The sequence below is a fragment of the Mobula birostris genome, chromosome 4, assembly GCF_030028105.1.
Source record: "Mobula birostris isolate sMobBir1 chromosome 4, sMobBir1.hap1, whole genome shotgun sequence".
NCBI classification, from domain to species: Eukaryota; Metazoa; Chordata; class Chondrichthyes; order Myliobatiformes; family Myliobatidae; genus Mobula; species Mobula birostris.
Genome location: NC_092373.1, coordinates 162,842,610 through 162,863,342, shown reverse-complemented (window position 1 = coordinate 162,863,342; position 20,733 = coordinate 162,842,610). Strand labels below are relative to the sequence as shown.

Below are 20,733 nucleotides of genomic sequence, written 5' to 3'. Positions count from 1 at the left end.
TGTTTACGATATTTCAGTTTGACTTCAGTTTGGAGTAACTAATTTTAAAACAGTATCATCCTCTTTGATCATTTCACATGTATTTATTTATTTATTTGCAGTCATGTTCAGCCTCCAACTTCACTACCAATATCCTCTCAACGATCTCCTGCATTGGCCACCCAGTCAGAGCTTCAGGTTTCTGTTATTCACCTTTTTACTTATTTTGCTTCTTGTAAGATAATCAGTGCATATTATCAATGTCTTATTTGTGTAAAATCTGCATACTTGAACTTTTTTAAGTACAGTATTTCTAGTTGATGATAGTTGATAATATTTTACCTCTTGTGATAAAAAATCTTTTTATTCGAGATTTTTTTTAAATCTCAGGGTTTTTATATAATATCAGAGTAAATTAGAGCTCTGTGTGGTTTTAAGCTTTTGATTATTGTGTAAACATCTCTCTAAAACATGACTGGTATAATTAATAGTTTGTTAATGTAAGTAAAATGTTGCTTATTGGACATAACGTGGCAAGAATACTATTTTCCAACAAAGAAAATTCTGGCCAAGATTTAAAATTCCACAAGCCGAAAGGTTTTTTTTCTTTAAAAAAATTCTTATTGATCTTAGACACCATCTTGTCTTGCTTTAAACAAATCTTTTGATAACATATTTTGTGGAATATTTACAGACCAACTTTGAGTGCTTTACATCTTTGGAGCTCCAAAAGGACATCAGTAGAACATACAGTTATTTATAGGTGCAGTATACCAGAAGCCATATTTGTGATGCAGTCAGTACATGTAACAAATGCTAACTCGGCAGATGATGACACCAGTCAGTATGCACTCTTGACTTGATGTTAACATTGCCAATTTGGAACACAACACACTAGCCAATGTCCTCAACCTCCCAAAACACATTCAAGTGACAGAAAGGGCCCACCGCTCATTAATGAAAGCCATCATCAGTTACTTGAAGATTAAGTGCTGCTTGATCTCTGACTAGATTTTGACTATATTACAAGTATTAATGTTTTATATTTTTAGAAGTCTATAAGGAATGGTGTAGTATGCTGTAAACTATTGTTTTCAAGACACTAATATATTCCAAACAATATGCTGAGGGAATGAGGAGAGTTGCTGGTGGGCAGCAGATTTGAGAGAGGGAACGAAACGCTCTCAGCAGGAGCTTTAGCCATCCAAGTATTCGGGGAACAAATTTCTAATGAACTTCAGTGAGGATCAGTGTGAAGAAGATTGACCTTTCAGTAGCTACAGATATAACTGCTTTACTGAGTGTGCATTACCAAGGTTTGGCGAGGTGCAAATGAACTTTTATTCTTGTTCATTTGTCCAAGTTGATGCCAGAGATATCAGTAACATCTTTCATATGTCTACTTCACAGACAGCCCAAACAGAAAGGACCAAAGTTGTCTCTTCCTTTCTCTTTCTCAACTGCCCTGTATAATTGATGGTACATACTTTTCTACCATGATATTCTGGTTATACACAGTGACTCCTCCACATTCCTTGACATTGAATACTGGGGTTTTATCAGGCCTTTCAATGTACAAATCATTTTAATATGTACATACTCATTATCTGCCTTTTGAAGAGCTTTTACTAGTCACCAGAATGACCTATCCTGTGCTTTCGTTACAAGCCAATGGTAGCTAATCTCTTACTAAATGCTGATCTCATGTCCATGTATGCAACGTGGAGATGCAGATATTAAAATGTTAGCTTTGAACATACTAACTTTTGAAACCTGTCATAATTGATGGAGATTGCTGTTAGCTTTGAAATAAGGTTGTGTTAAAATGAACAGCATCTGAGGCTAATACTGCAGTTGGTAGGACATGAAAATCAAAAGAAAAAAACTGAATATCTGAACTAAAACAGGAAATGCTGAAAAAAAAACAAAGGCACGATGTTTAGAAAGGGAAACAGTGAATGTTTTGGGTCTGAGGCCCTTCATCAAAAATACTGGCTTTGGTAGGATATGACATTTTACTCTTAACTACTTGTTTGAAGAAGTTGAAATAATACATACTGGTTTTAGTGGATAGACTTGTTGGTCTATTTGCAACCACTCCTTTCCAAATATTTGTCTGTAGACTAAGTTGCTTCTTGTGGAACTGTTAGTTATCTAGGACATCTTAATCTAAGGTTGTGGTAGCCCACCCTCTCCCATACTCTACCAATCTTTGAGGCTTCCTAAGTGACTTTCTGTTTTGCACAACTAGCAGCATCTGCTTTGCGTTGCATTTTTAACAGTTGCAGCAAGTTATAATTTGAGCGAGTCACGTACAATACTGACCTTTTGCTGATATACTAAAGGAGCTTACAGATAGTGTGTGCTAGAAGCAGAAATTAAAGGTTTCAAAGGTATATTTAATGTCAGAGAAATATATACAATATACATCCTGAAATGCTTTTTCTTCGCAACCATCCACGAAAACAGAGGAGTGTCCCAAAGAATGAACGACGGTTAAATGTTAGAACCCTGAATTCCTCCCTCCTGCACATAAGTGGCAGTAAGCAACGATACCCCCACCCCCCACCGGCAAAAAAAAGCATTGGCACCTGCCACCGAGCACTCAAGCATGCAGCAAAAGCAACAGCAAAGACATAGACTTGCAGTACTCCAAAGACGACGCATTCACCCAGTATTCGACATACCACAGGTTCTCTCTCTCTCTCTCTCTAATAAGCGAGAAAGAAATGTCTCTGTTTAACAGTGAAGAGAGGAGACATAACAAACAACTCGCTATTTTACCATGTTAAGAGTCCATTGTGTCGCTTTTTTCGAACTCTGTGCCCAAAGATCTCGGGTCACTGGACACAGCCAAAGATCTTCCAGCTCCCATGACACACCGGTCTGGGACACCGACCTTCGAGCCGTCCGTCTCCAGAGCCCCGAGATCCTAGGCCTCCAAAGGTGAGCTGAACTCTTAGCTCACGTCCTTGGCATGTCGGATAACAGCCAGTCGTGACACCCCGAGAGCGGGTCCCATTCCTGCAAAGAACCAAAGTCAGTGTGTAACTCTAGGTCAGGGTCTTTGAAAGAACTCTGAAAGGGAAAAATAGAGATATTAAAGATGGAAATAGAGCTGTTTCTGAAGATGCAAGCAAAGGAGTTGCCGTTTAGTGCCATCATTCAAGTAAATAGATTGAATTCGTGTATTTTCTGTAATACAATCAACATACAAATGTGCACATGATATCCCCGTTCCTGATTTTATGGTTGTCTAATTTAATTCTAGTGTAATGCCTCTTATTTCTTAGTATCATCTGCTTATTTACTTTTCACGTTCTTGTGCTTACAGAACTGCTTGCCAAGAAAATTAATTACCAGACAGAACAAATGAATGGAACTCTAAATAACTGACAACATTATTTACATTTATGATTCAAAATTAAAACTACATTGATGTTCTGACACCAAAGTATTGGTGCAGATGCCAGTGATCTGGTTATTGTATCAAGGAGACAAAGCATTTTGATCTACAAATAAACTAAATTAGTAATTTAAACTTGGCCAACTGTCTTTAATTATGAGGGTATCAGTACTGCAGATTGAAGCACTTATTCTACGAGGTGCTGATTTTGATCATTAGACGTAACATGATCCAGATGCAGAAAGAAAGCAGCTTTCACAAATTACATAAAAATTGCTGGTGAACGCAGCAGGCCAGGCAGCATCTCTAGGAAGAGGTACAGTCGACGTTTCGGGCCGAGACTCTTCGTCAGGACTAACTGAAAGAAGAGATAGTAAGAGATTTGAAAGTGGGAGGGGGAGGGGGAGATCTGAAATGATAGGAGAAGACAGGAGGGGGAGGGATGGAGCCAAGAGCTGGACAGTTGATTGGCAAAAGGGATATGAGGGGATCATGGGATGGGAGGCCTAGAGAGAAAGAAAGGGGGAGGGGGGAAGCCCAGAGGATGGGCAAGGAGTACAGTGAGAGGAACAGAGGGAGAAAAAGGAGAGAGAGAAAAATAATAATAATAAATAATTAAATAATGAATGGGGTACAAAGGGGAAGTGGGGCATTAATGGAAGTTAGAGAAGTCAATGTTCATGCCATCACTATTAATTTTTATTAATTTTTAAATTTTTTTAATTGTAAATTATCATTAGTTTTTTTTCTCTCTCCTTTTTCTCCCTCTATCCCTCTCACTATACCCCTTGCCCATCCTCTGGGCTTCCCCCCTCCCCCTTTCTTTCTCCCTAGGCCTCCTGTCCCATGATCCTCTCATATCCCTTTTGCCAATCAACTGTCCAGCTCTTGGCTCCATCCCTCTGCCTCCTGTCGTCTCCTATCATTTCGGATCTCCCCCTCCCCCTCCTACTTTCAAATCTCTTACTAACTCTTCCTTCAGTTAGTCCTGACGAAGGGTCTCGGCCTGAAATGTCGACTGTACCTCTTCCTAGAGATGCTGCCTGGCCTGCTGCGTTCACCAGCAACTTTGATGTGTATTGCTTGAAATTCCAGCATCTGCAGATTTCCTCGTGTTCACAAATTACAGCTGATTTTTAAACAATGTTTTTTTTTTAAAGTAGATGTTTTCAAGAGGTGACATAAGCACCCAATAAGCAATTAGAATTTAATTGAATTATCAATTTAAAATAATTGACAAGAGGCAAAGACTGTATTCTGCTTCTCAATGTATGTACCCACATAAGTATTTTGCTTCATCTGTTCAAGATGGCCATGTTAATTGCTTCCATTTGAGAAACTAGTTTTAGCACTGCTATGTGCTATTTTCAGTTTTTTTTTGGAGGGTCCTTCAGCATCATTTTTAATGGATTTAAATACATAAAAATTAGTTACAGCTGTGAGTGAGACTTCATATAAATTGATTTGAATTGGATGTATAAACAATAATGTCTTGATTCAGTTCCTTATCCATTTAATAATCATTGGTAAATAGAGAAACCTGTGGAGTAAGCAGGCATAATTGATCAACAAGTGCATTATTCTTGGTACAATTAATTGATTTGCATTTTTCACCCTAAGATGTTTGGGTGACAAATATTCCTTGCTTGTTTAAAAATTCAAAATTATAATTGAGGCAATGGAAGCATATTTTAGAGCATCTTTATTTGATTCTAAAATAAGTTACTTGAGCAATATTCACCTGAATTATTTGGAACAAAAACCCCTTGAGTGGCCTAATGACATACTTGACACATAGTATTCATGTGATTATTCAGTTAGCTTTACAGAAGAGCCCACTAACAAGAAAAAAACTGCCTATGGCTCCAGAGTTTATCAGTTTATGTATGAGTTTTAATATGCCATGTAGCGTCATCAGTGATAGTTAACAGAAAAGACTAGTGCAATTTCTGATACCATAGCAGGCAATGTTGAGATTTTTCAAAACCCTGCAGGTTAAAAGCAGTAATTATTGTTACTAACTGTAATCAAGCCACAATTTGCTTGAAGGATGTGGAAAGGTAGTTTTCTCTGATTGTTCCTAGACATTACCCCAATCTCTTACAATATACTTACTCCATTTTTCTTCCTCTTGCAATTCCCAGGGACTATTTTTCTTCCCTGTCCACTTGCTCCTTAGTTTTTACAATCATTCTCTTTTCACCAATAACCATAGATCATGAAGGTATTTCTTTCCCCTCAGTTCACCTCCAGTGACTGTAACAACTCCTTCTTGCAACTGATAGTCATCTTTGCCATGTGAATTAGTTCTTGTGTAAAACAAAATGCGTGAAGAAATGTACCCCTACTTCATGCAGCTGTGTTTCATGTGCTGTAACGGGAAGAAGTTGAATAAAAGTCACTGAATATTGTGCAAAGCTGGAAAATATTCTCATGATGAAGAATGACAGATGTAGTCAGAATAATATTCTGACATATCTGTATCTTATTTAGCTAAAAGATTCAAGTCTCATTCAACTTGGCACTCCACATCCCATGCTATTTTATTTGGTATTTTGTACACGCATTTGAAAGTTGTTGTTGGAATTCATACTTCTTTGTTCATTGTCAATTCCACTATTTTTATTTTTTAGAATGTGTCACTGTGTGACCGATTTGCAAGCGAGCAGAGAAAAGAGAATGTGAAGCTGTTTGTCGCATCTGCAATTAAAAGGTAAACATTTGCAGTGATTCTGATGTTCAGTAAGTCCACTAAGAAAGAATAATGACCTTTGGAGTTCCAAAATTACTAGACTTGTACATCGGTTTTTCAAGACATCATTCGTAGTCATATGATAACACTGAACAGTGTCATTTTTCATGTCAAAATCATACAGTAAGGTAGACATTCCATTCAAATGTGGCTGGAAGGCAGTGTGACCTTTAGTGCTTTAGATAACAGGCTGAGATGAACAGTTGATGTTGCTAGTAGAAAGTCTGTTCGTTATAATCTGAAAGCTGTGATGAGAATCTTCTTTGACTAGACTGAAAATTACAGAATTCATAACTGCTGAATAATTCAGGCATTACTCTACAAGAGTTGGCTTCATAAGTAACTTGGGGGATTAGAACCTTTCCGTCTTTAGGAAGTGGAAACCATAGCAAGAGATTTTAATTTTATGCTTTAAAAAATAAACAGCTTCTTCCCCTCTGCCATCAGATTTGTAAATGGTCCATGAACCCATGAACAGTACCTCATTATTCCTTATTTTTACACTATTTATTTTGTCGGATTTAGTAATGTTATGTTTTTATATTGCCAAAAATCAACAAATTTCATGTCATATAGGCGGCGATAATAAATCTGATTCTGATAAATGGGCTGTTTTGTGAATCTAGTTGAATAAAACATCTCTTACATTGACCATTAATTAATATTCCAGGTGTAGCTCAATGTAACAACAATGGTGTGCTAGTGAATATTTGTATCGGTGCCAGTGAGATTGTTGATTTGGTCTTGGTATCTTAGACCTTTTACATTTTGGTTGAGTATTAAAAGATACAGCTGTTCCTTAAATATGAGATATCAGTAGTGTCAATGATAGCATGCTGTGAAGGGTTTGTGAAATTTGATAACTAGTAGTGCAACTCAGTAGTGAGGTTTAAAGCATAGTGTAGAGATAACTTAGATCTGTGAGGACTGTTCTTCAGCAAGTTTAAAATTATTTTTAAAAGTGTTTGATTATGTAAATCAGTTGTCATGTAGCATTAGAGGACTGACAGCTGTCTTAAACACACGCTTTTTGGAAGATCAGGATACAGAGCACAGAGAGATGGCTCTTATTTTCCAGCTATGTTCACTACAAATATACGTGTTCCCTGCAGTCACTATGGGAAATGGCCTCACTATAGTCTGCATCCATCTGCTAATTCATCTCAAAGTTCTTGTGTTCTTTGGCTTTATTTGGTTCACTTTCACTTTCATACAACAATGGCAAACAACTCCTTATCCTCTCGCAACCACCCCACAACTCCCTGTCTTCCTGCTGCCCCTTCTTTTATGTCTACTGTGATCTTGCATTTATTTCAGTGACTCTGTGTTTTATCTGATTTGACAGTGTGCTATATCACTCTTCTTCCTCCTTAAATTCATTGAATAGTCCTAGTTGCCACCACATCAATTTTCAGACCATCTGTGATTTTAAATATGTATAGCATTTTTATCTGTGTATATAACTATTATACTAGGAATCTTTGACGTCGAATGTTAATTAAAATATTTCCATCTTTATGTTCTTTGTAGTCACCTTTTTACTCCACCGTCATCTGGATCTCCAGTAAAAACTGTTCCCTCTGAACCAACCCCATCACCCAGGGAACTGGAGTTGCAGGTATGCATTTTAACGCAACAAGCTATGGTTTGTCATTTTGTGCTTTATTTTCATGGTAGAGATGACATCCAATGGACTAAATCAAAGCTCTGTAATCCTACCAATCATATTCAAATGTTAATAGACAATTAAATGACTGACAGGGAGATTCCAAGATCATCCCCACTGTTAGTGATGCAAGGACCCAGCATGTGAGTACTAAAGTAGGGACTAAAACCTTTGCCTCCATGTTTGGCTGAGTACGACATGAATGATTCCTCTTGATTTCCTCTTTTGATACCAGCTCCCATTCTATTTGATTTAATCTATGTGAGAAATAGCTGGGAGTATTGGATACATTAACCACTGGAATCAAAAGATCTGTGTTTCAGAACTAACCACATCTTAAGCTAAGCTGCTCCAGAAAAATTGCAACATTGACATTTATCAAAAATGCGAAATATTGCACAAGTGTGCTCTGTTCCTTTTCTTAACAAGGAGAGCAAATCCAATCTAGCTAATTTATGGCACAGTCAGTTTACTTGCAACCATCAGCAAGGTGTTGGAAGTTGTCATGAATAGTGCTACCCAGCAGCATATCTTCATCAATAGTATGGTCAGCAATGCTCAATTTTGGTTTTGCAAGGACTACTATAGACCAAAGAGATAATATTCAGGGAGGAGATGGGAGTAATTGTCTTGACATCAAAGCAGCACTTGACTGCTGTGACTAAAAGTAGAGTGGAAATTAGGGGGTAAAGTCCCTAGTGATTAGAGCCATATCTCTTAGAAAGGAAGGTAACTGTGTTTACTGAAAGTTAAGCATATTAGCCCCAGGACATTACTGCTGTAGTTCCTCAGGGCATGTCCTAGGCGTAAACATATTCATGATTCATTACAAACCTTGCGTATAAGGTAAAAAATAGTGAAGTTTGTTGACGATTGTGAAAACTTTCAGTTTAATTGCAATTTCCAAGTAAATGAAGTCTGAGTGAAACAAGATTATGACAACATTCAGACATCGGGTGGTAAGTTTGGACAATGACCATAGAGAGCCTCATGACCTACAACAGACATTTTGTATTCCATAGCTGAGCCTTCCAGAAACAAGTTCCTGGAAGGGACCATCATTGATCAGAAATTTAACTAGACCAGATACATAAATAAATAGAGTACTTCAGCTGAGTATCCTTTTGGAATGTAACACACCACTGATACCTATTGACTTTCCATTACCTACAAGGCACATCAAAAACCTGATGCAATATTTATTATCTATCTTGATAAATTCAGTTCTAACAACCGTCAAGGCTGCACACTATCCAGAATAAAGCAGTCTTTTGGTCTGACATGTCATTTACCACCCTAAACATTCACGCTCTTCACCAGTAACACAGTGGCTACAGTTTATGCAGGTTATTTTAGTGGCCCCTGCAAAATCCAAAACCCCTGCCACAAAAAGGATAAGAGCAGCTTGTGTGGTACCACCTGCATGTTCTTTTGCAAGTCTCATTCCATCCTGACTTAGTTTATCGCCAGTCCTCTGTAACAGATAGTAACATCATATAAAGGATGTTGGTGGCTCATGTAGAATGGGCAATAAATGCTTGCCATCCCCATGTTACCCAGATCCCAAAAAATTAACAGCTATAAAAGCAGATATACTGAAAAATCCATCAAACTACTAGTTCCTTTATTGTCTACATGAAGGTAAATAAAATGCTTTTTTCTGTGTTGTAACAGTTTATGAATCTTTTAGGTTTTATCCTATGAATCCACACTTGTGAATTTGTTATTCTACATGTTAAGCCATCTTGTTTGCATTCTAACCCAGAACTTGGTTTTGATGTCTAAACATTTAGATAATGTATAACCCATTTTTGCTCCTCTCTCGCCACAATTATCCTGTAACTTGACATGGGCACAATGGTCTCATCCTGTAATTTATCATTCCCTCTGTGTGTGTGTGTGTGTGTGTGTGTGTGTGTGGTCTCCGTCAGTCATGGTTGACCATGGGTACTGTGCCTCTGGTAGTCACTGAAACGAAGCCAGGGCAGAGTTGATATGGAGATCCGTCTGTTGCCCATGCAGTGGGACCCCCTCTCCATGCTGATGACAGGTCCAAAGGAACGGCGAAAGTCGATACAGTTTGGTGCCAGCAGCATCGCAGGAGTTGCCATGCCGGTGCTGGGTACAGCAATCAGCCACCTTCGGGACTCCGACTCCAACTCCGGATTTTTCCTTAGGGTTTACTCCCAAAGCCTTTCTCGTGAGAGGGTATAGCCACAAGGCAGCGGAGGTTTGAAATCGGAGTTTTCTCTCTCCTAGATGAGCTACCATCCGTGGTTAACGAGCCCCATCTGCCTGGAGCAACTGGTTTTAAGGCGCCAGTGGCCCGCCTTTGCCCCTTCCCCTGTCAGTGAGAACAGCTCCGCCAGGCATAAGAACTATGCCACACATGAAGGCCAGGAGTTGGACTTGGTTGTCAGAGGCTGTTTGAGACGCACGCCATGAAGAGCATTTGTTTAGCAGTAGGAGCTCATCCCCACTACCACCCTTCGGCTATGACTACCTTTGGAGCCTCCCACTGTAGGGTACATCAAATAATAGATGTTTTTTCGCAACCTGTTACATGCTGTGACGGAGAGCACTCGGTAAACGCACTCTTCACTCATGCTCACACATATGCACACATATACACACACACAGACTTTATGGTGCCTTTCCCACTATACCGAGCGGAATATTCCATTTCTTTAGTATTGGAAGTGTGTAAATGCGTATATGTTGTCTCTGTGCTGTATTTAGGTAAATACTTAAGTTTATTTTGTAATATGATTGTAACTACATTGAGGGTGCATCATATTCTAATTCACGTGTAGTCTTGTTAATTTTGTCCTAGTGCCGAATAAAATGGAGCTCAGCACTCTCAATATGAGAGAGAGATTGGGGCTGCCAGGAGTTCACACTGGACAAAAATAGTACAAAGCTATTATTGTGTTTTCTGGTAGATATCTTTTTGTAAATATTGGCAGTTTTCTTTTCACTATTTTCATTAATTTGATGCACTTAATAAACACCCTTCTACTAAAGTGCTAAGTGAGTCCAGCCGGTTTTTCCTTTGGTCATCACCCACGTTTCATGTCTGTCTGTCTAGGTACCATATCCGATGCAGACTTTGGTGACCATGGTTTTCCATATAGATCTATCCTTCGTTTTTTGGATGACTTCCATTTCCTCAATGTGCAGCCACCTGGCTATGCTTTTGGTGTACATAAGCCGAGGTCTTCCTCTAGGTTTGCTCCCCTCAATCTTTCCAGAGAGTATGAGTTTTTCTAGTTCATTTTTCTGCATGATATGTCCTAGGAATCAAAGTTGTCATTCTCTTATTGTTGGTATGAGTGATCGAACTGCTTGGGCTCTTCTGAGAACTTCTTCATTTGATGTGTGTGTGGTCCATGATATTTTTAACATTCTCCTGTAGAACCATAATTCATCTGCTTCTAGTCTCTTTTCCATTGCTGGGGAAATGGTCCAGCATTCACTCCCATAAATCCGAATAGAATAAATATAGCACAACAGTATTCTGTTTTTAGTATACATGCTCATCTTTCTGTCTGTTAATATGGTCTTCATTTTTTGGAAAGCTTCTTTCGCCATTGCTATTCTGTATTAGATATCTGTGTCGCACCTGCCATTACTTGTTATTAGGCTACCAAGATATCTGAATTTGTTGACGTTTGATGTTTGCATTTATAGTCATAGTCATACTTTATTGATCCTGGGGGAAACTGGTTTTTGTTACAGTTGCACCATAAATAATAAATAGTAATAGAACCATAAATAGTTAAATAGTAATATGTAAATTATGCCAGTAAATTATGAAATAAGTCCAGGACCAGCCTATTGGCTCAGGGTGTCTGACCCTCCAAGGGAGTAGTTGTAAAGTTTGATGGCCACAGGCAGGAATGACTTCCTATGATGCTCTGTGCTGCATCTCAGTGGAATGAGTCTCTGGCTGAATGTAATCCTGTGCCCACCCAGTACGTTATGTAGTGGATGGGAGACATTGACCAAGATGGCATGCAACTTAGACAGCATCCTCTTTTCAGACACCACCGTGAGAGAGTCCAGCTCTATCCCCACAACAACACTGGCCTTACGAATGAGTTTGTTGATTCCGTTGGTGTCTGCTACCCTCAGCCTGCTGCCCCAGCACACAACAGCAAACATGATAGCACTGGCCACCACAGACTCGTAGAACATCCTCAGCATCATCCGACAGATGTTAAAGGACCTCAGTCTCCTCAGGAAATAGAGACGGCTCTGACCCTTCTTGTAGACAGCCTCAGTGTTTTTTGACCAGTCCAGTTTATTGTCAATTCGTATCCCCAGGTATTTGTAATCCTCCACCATGTCCATACTGACCCCCTGGATGGAAACAGGGGTCACTGGTACCTTAGCTCGCCTCAGGTCTACCACCAGCTCCTTAGTCTTTTTCACATTAAGCTGTAGATAATTCTGCTCACACCATGTGACAAAGTTTCCTACCGTAGCTCTGTATCTTGATCACACATTGTGGGATATTTGTCTTTCTGGAGATGACCATGCTTTCTGTCTTCTTAGTGTTGATTGAGAGGCCTCTGTGATTACTTTCTGCTGCCACTATAGTGAGTAGTTCTTGAAGTTTTGTTTCTGAGTCAGCTATTGGTACGATGTCATCAGCATATCTGATGTTATTTATATTATAGCCTCCAATTGTGAATCCTTTGATGTCTTTGATACTTCTCAAGATATTTTCACTATACAGGTTGAATAACTCTGGTGAAAAGCCACAACCTTGCCTGACTCCTCTCATGATATTCACATACTCACTCACTTCTCCTTCTATTCTGATGGATGCTATCTGGTCCCAGTATAAGGTTCTTAAGAAATGTATATCTTTCCCATCTATGTCAAGATCTTGAAGCATTTCCAGAAGATCTTGCTGTCTGACAGTGTCAAAAGCTTTTGTATAGTCAATGAAACATAGGTAGATGTCTTTTTGTACCTGGATGGCTCATTCACAGATCACCTGTAGCATGAAAATTGCATTTCTGGTTCCAGTGTTTTCTACAAAGCCTCAGTGTTCTTTACTGATTCCTGGTTTTATACAGCGTCTTGCTGTCATCATGATTACTCTGGAGAATAATTTTTGCCACGTGGCTCATCAGGGTTATTGTACGATGTAACTCGCATTCTGTTGCTCCCTCTTTCTTTGGAAGTGTGATGAACACTGATTTACTTAAATCATCAGGTATACATGCTTAATATAGTTTAAGTGCTGTCACAGTAGAAATTCTGCCAGTGTATTTTTAATGAGATGAGGAATAACATGTCTTTTGAGTCACTTTTATTTTTATTTTGGTGAATTGGAAAGGTCCTTTAGATGCAGATCTAGTCTTCAATTTTGAAGCCTCAATGTCATTTCATTTATTTAGGACTGATAATGTTAATGATATGCATTAATGTCAACAATGTTTTAATGCCGAATAAACTCTTCTTGGTCTTCCAGCCGGATACAGGTATTGATTTTAACCGACATTTCAATGACCGACTCTGCCATCTTTATTGGGGATGATGCCTGGGAATGACTAATCCAGTGGTTATACCCCTGTTGTCCATTACTGCTGGTTAGTTTGTTGTCATCCAATCAGGTTTCTGCTGTCCCATCTTGTTTACAATCGAATTGCAGTTCTTAGAGCGAGACCTCTGTCCTTGTTAAAATTCTTTTTCTCTAGTTTTATTTCAATGGCTTCCTTCGTCAGGTGTCCCAAAAACCATTGGCACGGCACATTAGTTTAGTGCCGTTGAAATCAATCCTGTGGCCATTGCGAATGCAATGTTCCACTACCGCCAATTTCTCCGGGTAACCCAAATGGGTACACCTCCTGTTCTCCTTGATGCGAATTTCCACTATGCGTCCCATCTGGCCGATATATGCTGCTCCGCATTCACAGGGAATCCTGTAAATGCCAGCCATCCTGCATCTCAGGTCAACTCAACTTTGACCTGCATAAGCCATGATTTGAACTTCCTTATGGGTTTGTGTATGGTATTAATTTGATATTTCTTCAGGATCCTAGCAACCTTACCAGAAACCGTGGAAATATAGGGAAGACAGGTGGTAGCGACAGGTTCCTCCTTGTTGTCAGGTTTCCTGGTTTTCCGTTGGCTGTTTTAAGGGCCTGTTTGATTTCCTTCACCTTATAGCCATTGCGTAGGAACATCATGCATAATCGTTGAGACTCTGAGTCTGAGATAGTTTTCACACTGTTAATTAAAGTAGAAAGAATCGCTCTATGTTGGGAGTGTTGTAGTGGCTGGTATTGTTGAGGTACAAGTCCATGTGAGTGGGTTTACGATAGGTACCATGTCCAAGGCTACCATCCGGTTTCCATCGTATTAGAACCATCGTGCCAGTGCCGAAGCATTCCACTGCCACGGGCCTGAATGACTTCCGTCCAGTTGCACTCACCCCCATCATTGCAAAGTGCTTTGAGAGACTGGTTCTATCACATCTGAAATCCTGGTTGCCCTCTATCCTGGACCCCCATCAATTTGCCTATTGCACCAACAGGTCAACAGAGGATGCCATCTCCACAGCACTTCACTCTGCCCTGACCCACCTGGACAGCCCCAACTCTTATGTCAGAATGCTGTTCATTGACTTTAGTTCAGCATTCAATACTGTGATCTGCTCCAAGCTGATCACCAAACTTCGCCAGCTTGGTATCACTGTATCCCTCTGCAATTGGACCTTGGACTTTCTGACTAACAGACCCCAGTCAGTTAAGTTAGACAACCTCTTCCTCCTCCTCTCTCACCCTGAACACTGGTGTGCCTCAAGGCTGTGTGCTGAGCCCTGTTTTGTACTCCCTTTTCACCTATGACTGTGTTCCTGTACATGGTTCTAATTCCATAATCAAGTTCGCAGACAACACCACGGTGGTTGGTCTGATCAGAGGGGATGACAAGACGGCCTAAAGAGACGAGGTTCAGCACCTGGCTGCGTGGTATGCCAGCAACAATCTGGCCCTTAACACCCAGAAGACCAAGGAGATCATTGTGGACTTCAGGCACTCCAGGAGTCACACTAACATCCCATCTACATCAACGAAACTGTAGTGGAGTGTGTATCAAGCTTCAAATTCCTTGGTGTCCACATTTCCGAGGATCTCACCTGGTCCCTGAACTCCTCGATCCTGATCAAAAAGGTGCAACAGCACCTTTATTTCCTGCGGAGCGTGAAGAAAACTCACCTCTGTCCCAGGATACTGACGGACTTTTACCGCTGTACCATTGAGAGTATACTCACCAACTGCATCTCAGTGTGGTATGGCAATTGTCCCGTATGGACTGCAAAGTACTCCAGCGTGTGGTGAAAACTGCCCAGTGGATTATTGGCACCCAATTGCCCACCATTGAGAACATCTACCATAAACGCTGCCTGGGCAGGGCGAAAAGCATCATCAGGGATGCATCTCACCCTAACCATAGACTTCTTACTTTTCTCCCATTCGGTAGGCGCTACAGGAGCCTCCGCTCCCGCACCAGCAGGCACAGGAAGAGCTTCTTCCCTGAGGCTGTGACACTGCTGAACCTCTCATCACAGCGCTAAGCAGTATTGCATCCGTATTGTACTGTCTCAGTACTTTCATATTTGTGTGCTGTAGCACTTTTTTCATTCGCAGTTATTTTGTAAATAACACTATTCTTTGCATTTGTGGTCAAATGCTAAATGCATTTCATTGGCTTTGTATCTGTACTCGGCACAATGACAATAAAGTTAAAGCTGAATCTAATCTAATCTAAACATCCATGAAAGGGAGGCAACCATTCTACTTCACCTCCATCGTAAATTGAATGTTTGGATGAATGCTGTTCATATGGTCGTGGAACTGTTGAAGTGCCTGGAGTCCATGAGGACACACTATGGAGGTGTCATTAACGTATCTGAAGAAGTATTAACTGTACGAAAACTATTTTGGAACTGGACAGTCTCAATGAGGAAGTAAAACAATTACGCACGATGTTCCCAGGTCAAAGTTGACCGGGGACTCAGGATGGCTGGTGTTTACAGGATTCCCTGTGAACGTGGAGCAGCGTATATCGGACGCACAGTGGAAACTCACATCAAGGAGTATAGGAGGTATATCCTTTTGGGTTACCTGGAGAAATCGGTGGTAGCAGAACATTACATTCACAATGGCCATGGGATCGACTTTGACGGCACAAAACTACTGTGCTGTGCCAATGGTTTTTGAGACCACTTGGTGAAGGAAGCCATTGAAATAAAACTAGAGGAATTTTTTTTTAACGAAGTCGGAGGTCTTGCTCTACGTAAGAACTGGAATTTGATTTTAAAACAAAGTGGGACAGCGGAAACTTGATTGGATGAGGACTAACCAATCTGGAGGGATGGACAATGGGGGTACAAATACCACCGGATTAGACATGACCGGGCATCATCCCTGATGAAGGTGGCTGAGTTTGTCATTGATACATTGGTTAAAATTGATACCCGTACCTGGCTGGAATCCCAAGAAGAGTTTATTCGTCATATACGTTGGGAAAGCACTAGATCCTTCAGTATTTTAATGTCTTTACTTCTTGTTTAAAATGGACTTCATGATGACCCGCTGAACCTACCAGACCTTCTTTGGATTGCATAGTTCCTTACAACTGTAATCCCATGTGGACTTCTTCAGTTGTTTCTATTCTTCTGATAGTAGCTGAAAAGCTTCCCCTTCATGCGTTAATGCCCAGTCATTTAGTTTATATACTCTGAAATTATTGGTTTCTATGATTTACAATCTAGGGAAATTAATTCCCACATGCTCTGACCGCAACCAGCATCCAGTTCTGAGAATGCTAAGAGTGACGTATTTAGACAAATGGATAAGGTAATGGATTTCAAGGAACTGTTTCTGCTGGAGTCAAAGATAGGACATGAAAAACAGAAGGGAAATGCAACATTCCAGAGTTTTTTTGCGAACCGGTACACTCAACCTGTTTTAACAATATCCCTTCTGAAGTAAAAATCAATCTTTGATTGGTTGACATAAAATTTTTGACATTGAGGATCTCTGAGCAAAAATTGCTAGGATCAGGCATTCTCCACTTGAAAAAGAAAACTGTATTCTTTGCTTTTTAATCAGAGAGACTTGCAGTCTACTTCTTCAGTTCTGAACCTTACCTGAACTAGCACTACACAGCAGCATTAACCAGAGTCTTGAAACCAGAAGAATATAGAGATAGCATTCACCCTTCATCCTAGCTGTAATTCCAATCTGATGTGTCTTCCTTGTTCCTATTTTCTTACTGTTCCTCTCCTTTATCCATCTATTTTATTAAAGTGGTATCTGGTCCCATATAAAATTGTACTGATGACCTCTATCCTCTGAGATAACTGGACTACTATCAGCAAGTTCCCATGTTTTAGGAGGGAGAAATACAGCCAGAACTCAATCAAGCAAATTAGTTCTGGGATTTTGTAATGATTTACTCTCCTCTGTGGTTTCCATTTATGGGATTTGACTGTCTTTGCCTATAGCTATTGCTTAACCAATGTGGAAGATTATTAAACTAATAATTGCTGAAACTTTATAACCCTTCTGTCTCAATTTATGACTTTATATTCATATTTGTAACCTTCTACTTCAATTATAACACTCTCTCTCCTACTCTTTCCCCACAAACAAGTCCAGCCTATTACCACCTAATATCATCAAAGTCTGTTGTGCCTCAATATCCTATTTTTATATTTAATTCCTTAACTTCTGTGAAGTTTTGTGATGTCTTGAAAGCTAACAGTACATGCTGTCAACACACATCAAATTTGCTGGTGAACGCAGCAAGCCAGGCAGCATCTCTAGGAAGAGGTACAGTTGATGCTTCGGGCCGAGACCCTTCGTCAGGAAGGGTCTTGGCCCGAAACATCAACTGTAGCTCTTCCTAGAGATGCTGCCTGGCCTGCTGCGTTCACCAGCAAATTTGATGTGTGTTACTTGAATTTCCAGCATCTGCAGAATTTCTTGTGTTTACAGTACATGCTGTGTTAGGTTTAGCTGTAAATTTCCCATTCTTTTATTTGTTGTATGCATCGTGATTATTGCGTATTTTCCTTATCCTTTTGTGAATAACAGGTTCTTTGTTTTATGAACACAGGATAATTTGCAGATGCTGGGGTCAAAGCAACACTCATAACACGCTGGAGGAACTCAGCAGGTCGGGCAGCATCCGTGTAAACGATGAGTCGATGTTTCGGGCCGGAACCTGATGAAGAGTTCTGGCCTGAAACGTCGACTCATCGTTTCCATGGATGCTGCCCGACCTGCTGAGTTCCTCTTTGTTTTATGAGCAAGGCCGTTTTCCTAATAAAAAGCATTGAGGTTATAGTATGCTTTCTTGTTGTTATATTGTGTTCCTGAATTTTGTGATTTTGTCAACAGGGCAAATTATATGGTAAATTGCTGACAGCAAGGCAGAATATTGCCAGTGAGAAAGATGTTCCTCCAGCTATTTTGGCCACGAACAAAATACTACTAGAGTTTGCCAAAATAAGGTATTGTTGAAAAAGAAGCTACATTTGGGTCTAGATGATAGAACTGCATATAACTTCGCTAGTGCAAATAGACAATGAGCTCATTGACTTAAAAACATCTGGTGATATGTATTTGAAATTTTATTTGTTTTGAAAAGTGATTAATGCTTCTTGATCTGGATTTTAGTTCATATCTTATGATTATGGTACTTTTTGAAGTAACTTTTTAGTTTTGGACCTGTAAGATACAAGAATAAAGAGTCTTGTAGCAACATTTTGATATGTAAAATGGAAAGAGAAAATTGGCAGCACTTTAAAAATGTATTGGCACTGGCAAACAATGTCAATCTCTTGTCACAGTGCAGATAGTCTTTCATCTCGGGCAAGTGAAGGACAAGTGGTATAATGGATGCATTCTGGGGGAAGGGCAAAAGTAAGGAAGTGGATTAGTGAAAGGTAGTGGGAAGGATTTGATTAAAATGTTAATTGTTGTCTGACCTGTTAGATGTTTCCAGTATTTGTCTTCACTATCACCTCTAGTGCCCTTATAACTACTTTGTGTCAATATTATTTTGTGAATGACATTTATGTAGATTCAAAGTGCCCATTTTAATTCCTTTTCTTTCCACCAACAGGCCAACAACTCCGGATAATCTGAAAAGAATTGACGGTGTGTCTCTAGCTAAATCAGCTGTGCTTGCTCCTTTCCTGAAAATTATCAAGGAATTCTGTAAAGCCGAACAATTGGAGGTATTTTGCACAAAAAACACTTTTTTTTGGATCTGTCTCCTAAAACGTTTTTTGAAGATTAGCTTTAATTGCCACATGTATATCGAAGAATCCAGTGAAAGGGATCGTTTACATCGATGATCAACACAATCCATAGATGTGCTGGGGGCAGCCCGCAAGTGTCGCCATGCTTCCAGTGCCAACATAGCATGCCCACAACTTACTAACCCTAATTAGTCCGTATGTCTTTTAAACGTGGGAGGAGACTGGAGCACCCAGAGGAAACCCACACAGTCATGGAGAGAATGTGCAAATTCTGGACACAGAACAGTGGAAATTGAAACCAGATCTCTGGTGCTGTAAAGCAAAATGCTACCATACTGCCACAAATGACTTAAATAGGGGCTATCAGTGGATGAACAAACTTGTACAATTAGACTCTCACTGAAAGGGAGACTGGATTGTGGAATGGCCATGCTCTATTCAAGTTTAATTATCATTCAACTGTAGATGGATACAGCAGAATGAAACAGTGTTCCTCAGGGGGCAAGGGGCAACAAGTACACTACACAGTACAAGGCACACACAGCACATTCAAGTTAGCAAGCAAACATACAGTCACTTAAAAAAAATGTGTATATGTCCCTGAGTGGCGTGTTCTAAAATTCTAGCAGTTCCCAGCATTGCACAGACAAACACATACAATCCAGCTAGTCATTCCTCGGATCAGTCACTGGAGGGTCGCACTGATTTGAGAGGTCAGCCCCCAACCAAATATGGATGCCATGCTACACTGCCTCTGCTGTCTCCTTTCCTGGACTGCATCAGCAGGCAAGACCGTGGATTGAGGCCTAGTTATAATTACAACCAAAGCCACGCAGCTCCCCGATGTCTATCACAGCAACAAACAAGGGAAATGAGTCTGCAGCATCATACATTGTCAATGTCCAACGGGTTCTTGTGATAATAAGAGAAATGTCCATGACAATTACCTGCTGTCACACTGCACGCCGCCTTCAAGCATCAACTATGATGCCTTAAATGCCTTCCTGTAACAGGCAGCAACTCGGTCCACACCAAGTCAGCTCCTCCACCAACGAGCAGCTCACTGATGGGGGTGGACCTGCAGTACTTGAAGTTCTTAAAGTCCAGTTTTGTCTTGCGATCATAAAAAAGACAAAAAAAACCTTTGGTTGGCCTCCAAGAGGCCACTGCATCTGAGTGCGTTGCCATCTTACTGGAAAACTTTCTATGCCTATTTTGAAATCTATTTTAAATCCTTTTGATACCCATTGATGTATACATACATCTTTTTGGATCTTAAAACACCAAAAAATTAGGAGGATATTCATTTGATTGCTTTCACCCAGTAGACATCAGATTAGTGCCAATACTGAGATATTTTCCTTCAGTGTATATGAGCTTCCCTGCCAGTGACTTCAAATGATCTGGGACTAGGATCTTTGCTGCCTGATCAGTGCATACTTATACAGTGGCATGCAAAAGTTTGGGCACCCCTAGTCAAAATTTCTGTTACTGTGAATAGTTAAGTGAGTAGAAGATGAACTGATCTCCAAAAGTCATAAAGTTAAAGATGAAACATTCTTTTCAACATTTTAAGCAAGATTAGTGTATTATTTTTGTTTTGTACAATTTTAGAATGAAAAAAAGGAAAGGAGCACCAT

At 40.0% G+C, this 20,733-nt stretch overlaps 1 protein-coding gene across 4 annotated transcripts in view; it reads left to right on the top strand.

The window, feature by feature from the left end:
* wrn (WRN RecQ like helicase) overlaps window positions 1-20,733 on the top strand; it is a 161,537-nt gene that overhangs the window by 103,003 nt on the left and 37,801 nt on the right. For all 4 annotated transcript variants that reach the window (XM_072256371.1, XM_072256372.1, XM_072256370.1 and 1 more), the window contains 5 exons: window positions 102-177; window positions 6,019-6,098; window positions 7,668-7,755; window positions 18,228-18,340; window positions 18,955-19,069. In XM_072256371.1, coding sequence (XP_072112472.1) covers window positions 102-177; window positions 6,019-6,098; window positions 7,668-7,755; window positions 18,228-18,340; window positions 18,955-19,069 — 472 coding nt within the window. The remainder of the gene's footprint in view (window positions 1-101; window positions 178-6,018; window positions 6,099-7,667; window positions 7,756-18,227; window positions 18,341-18,954; window positions 19,070-20,733) is intronic.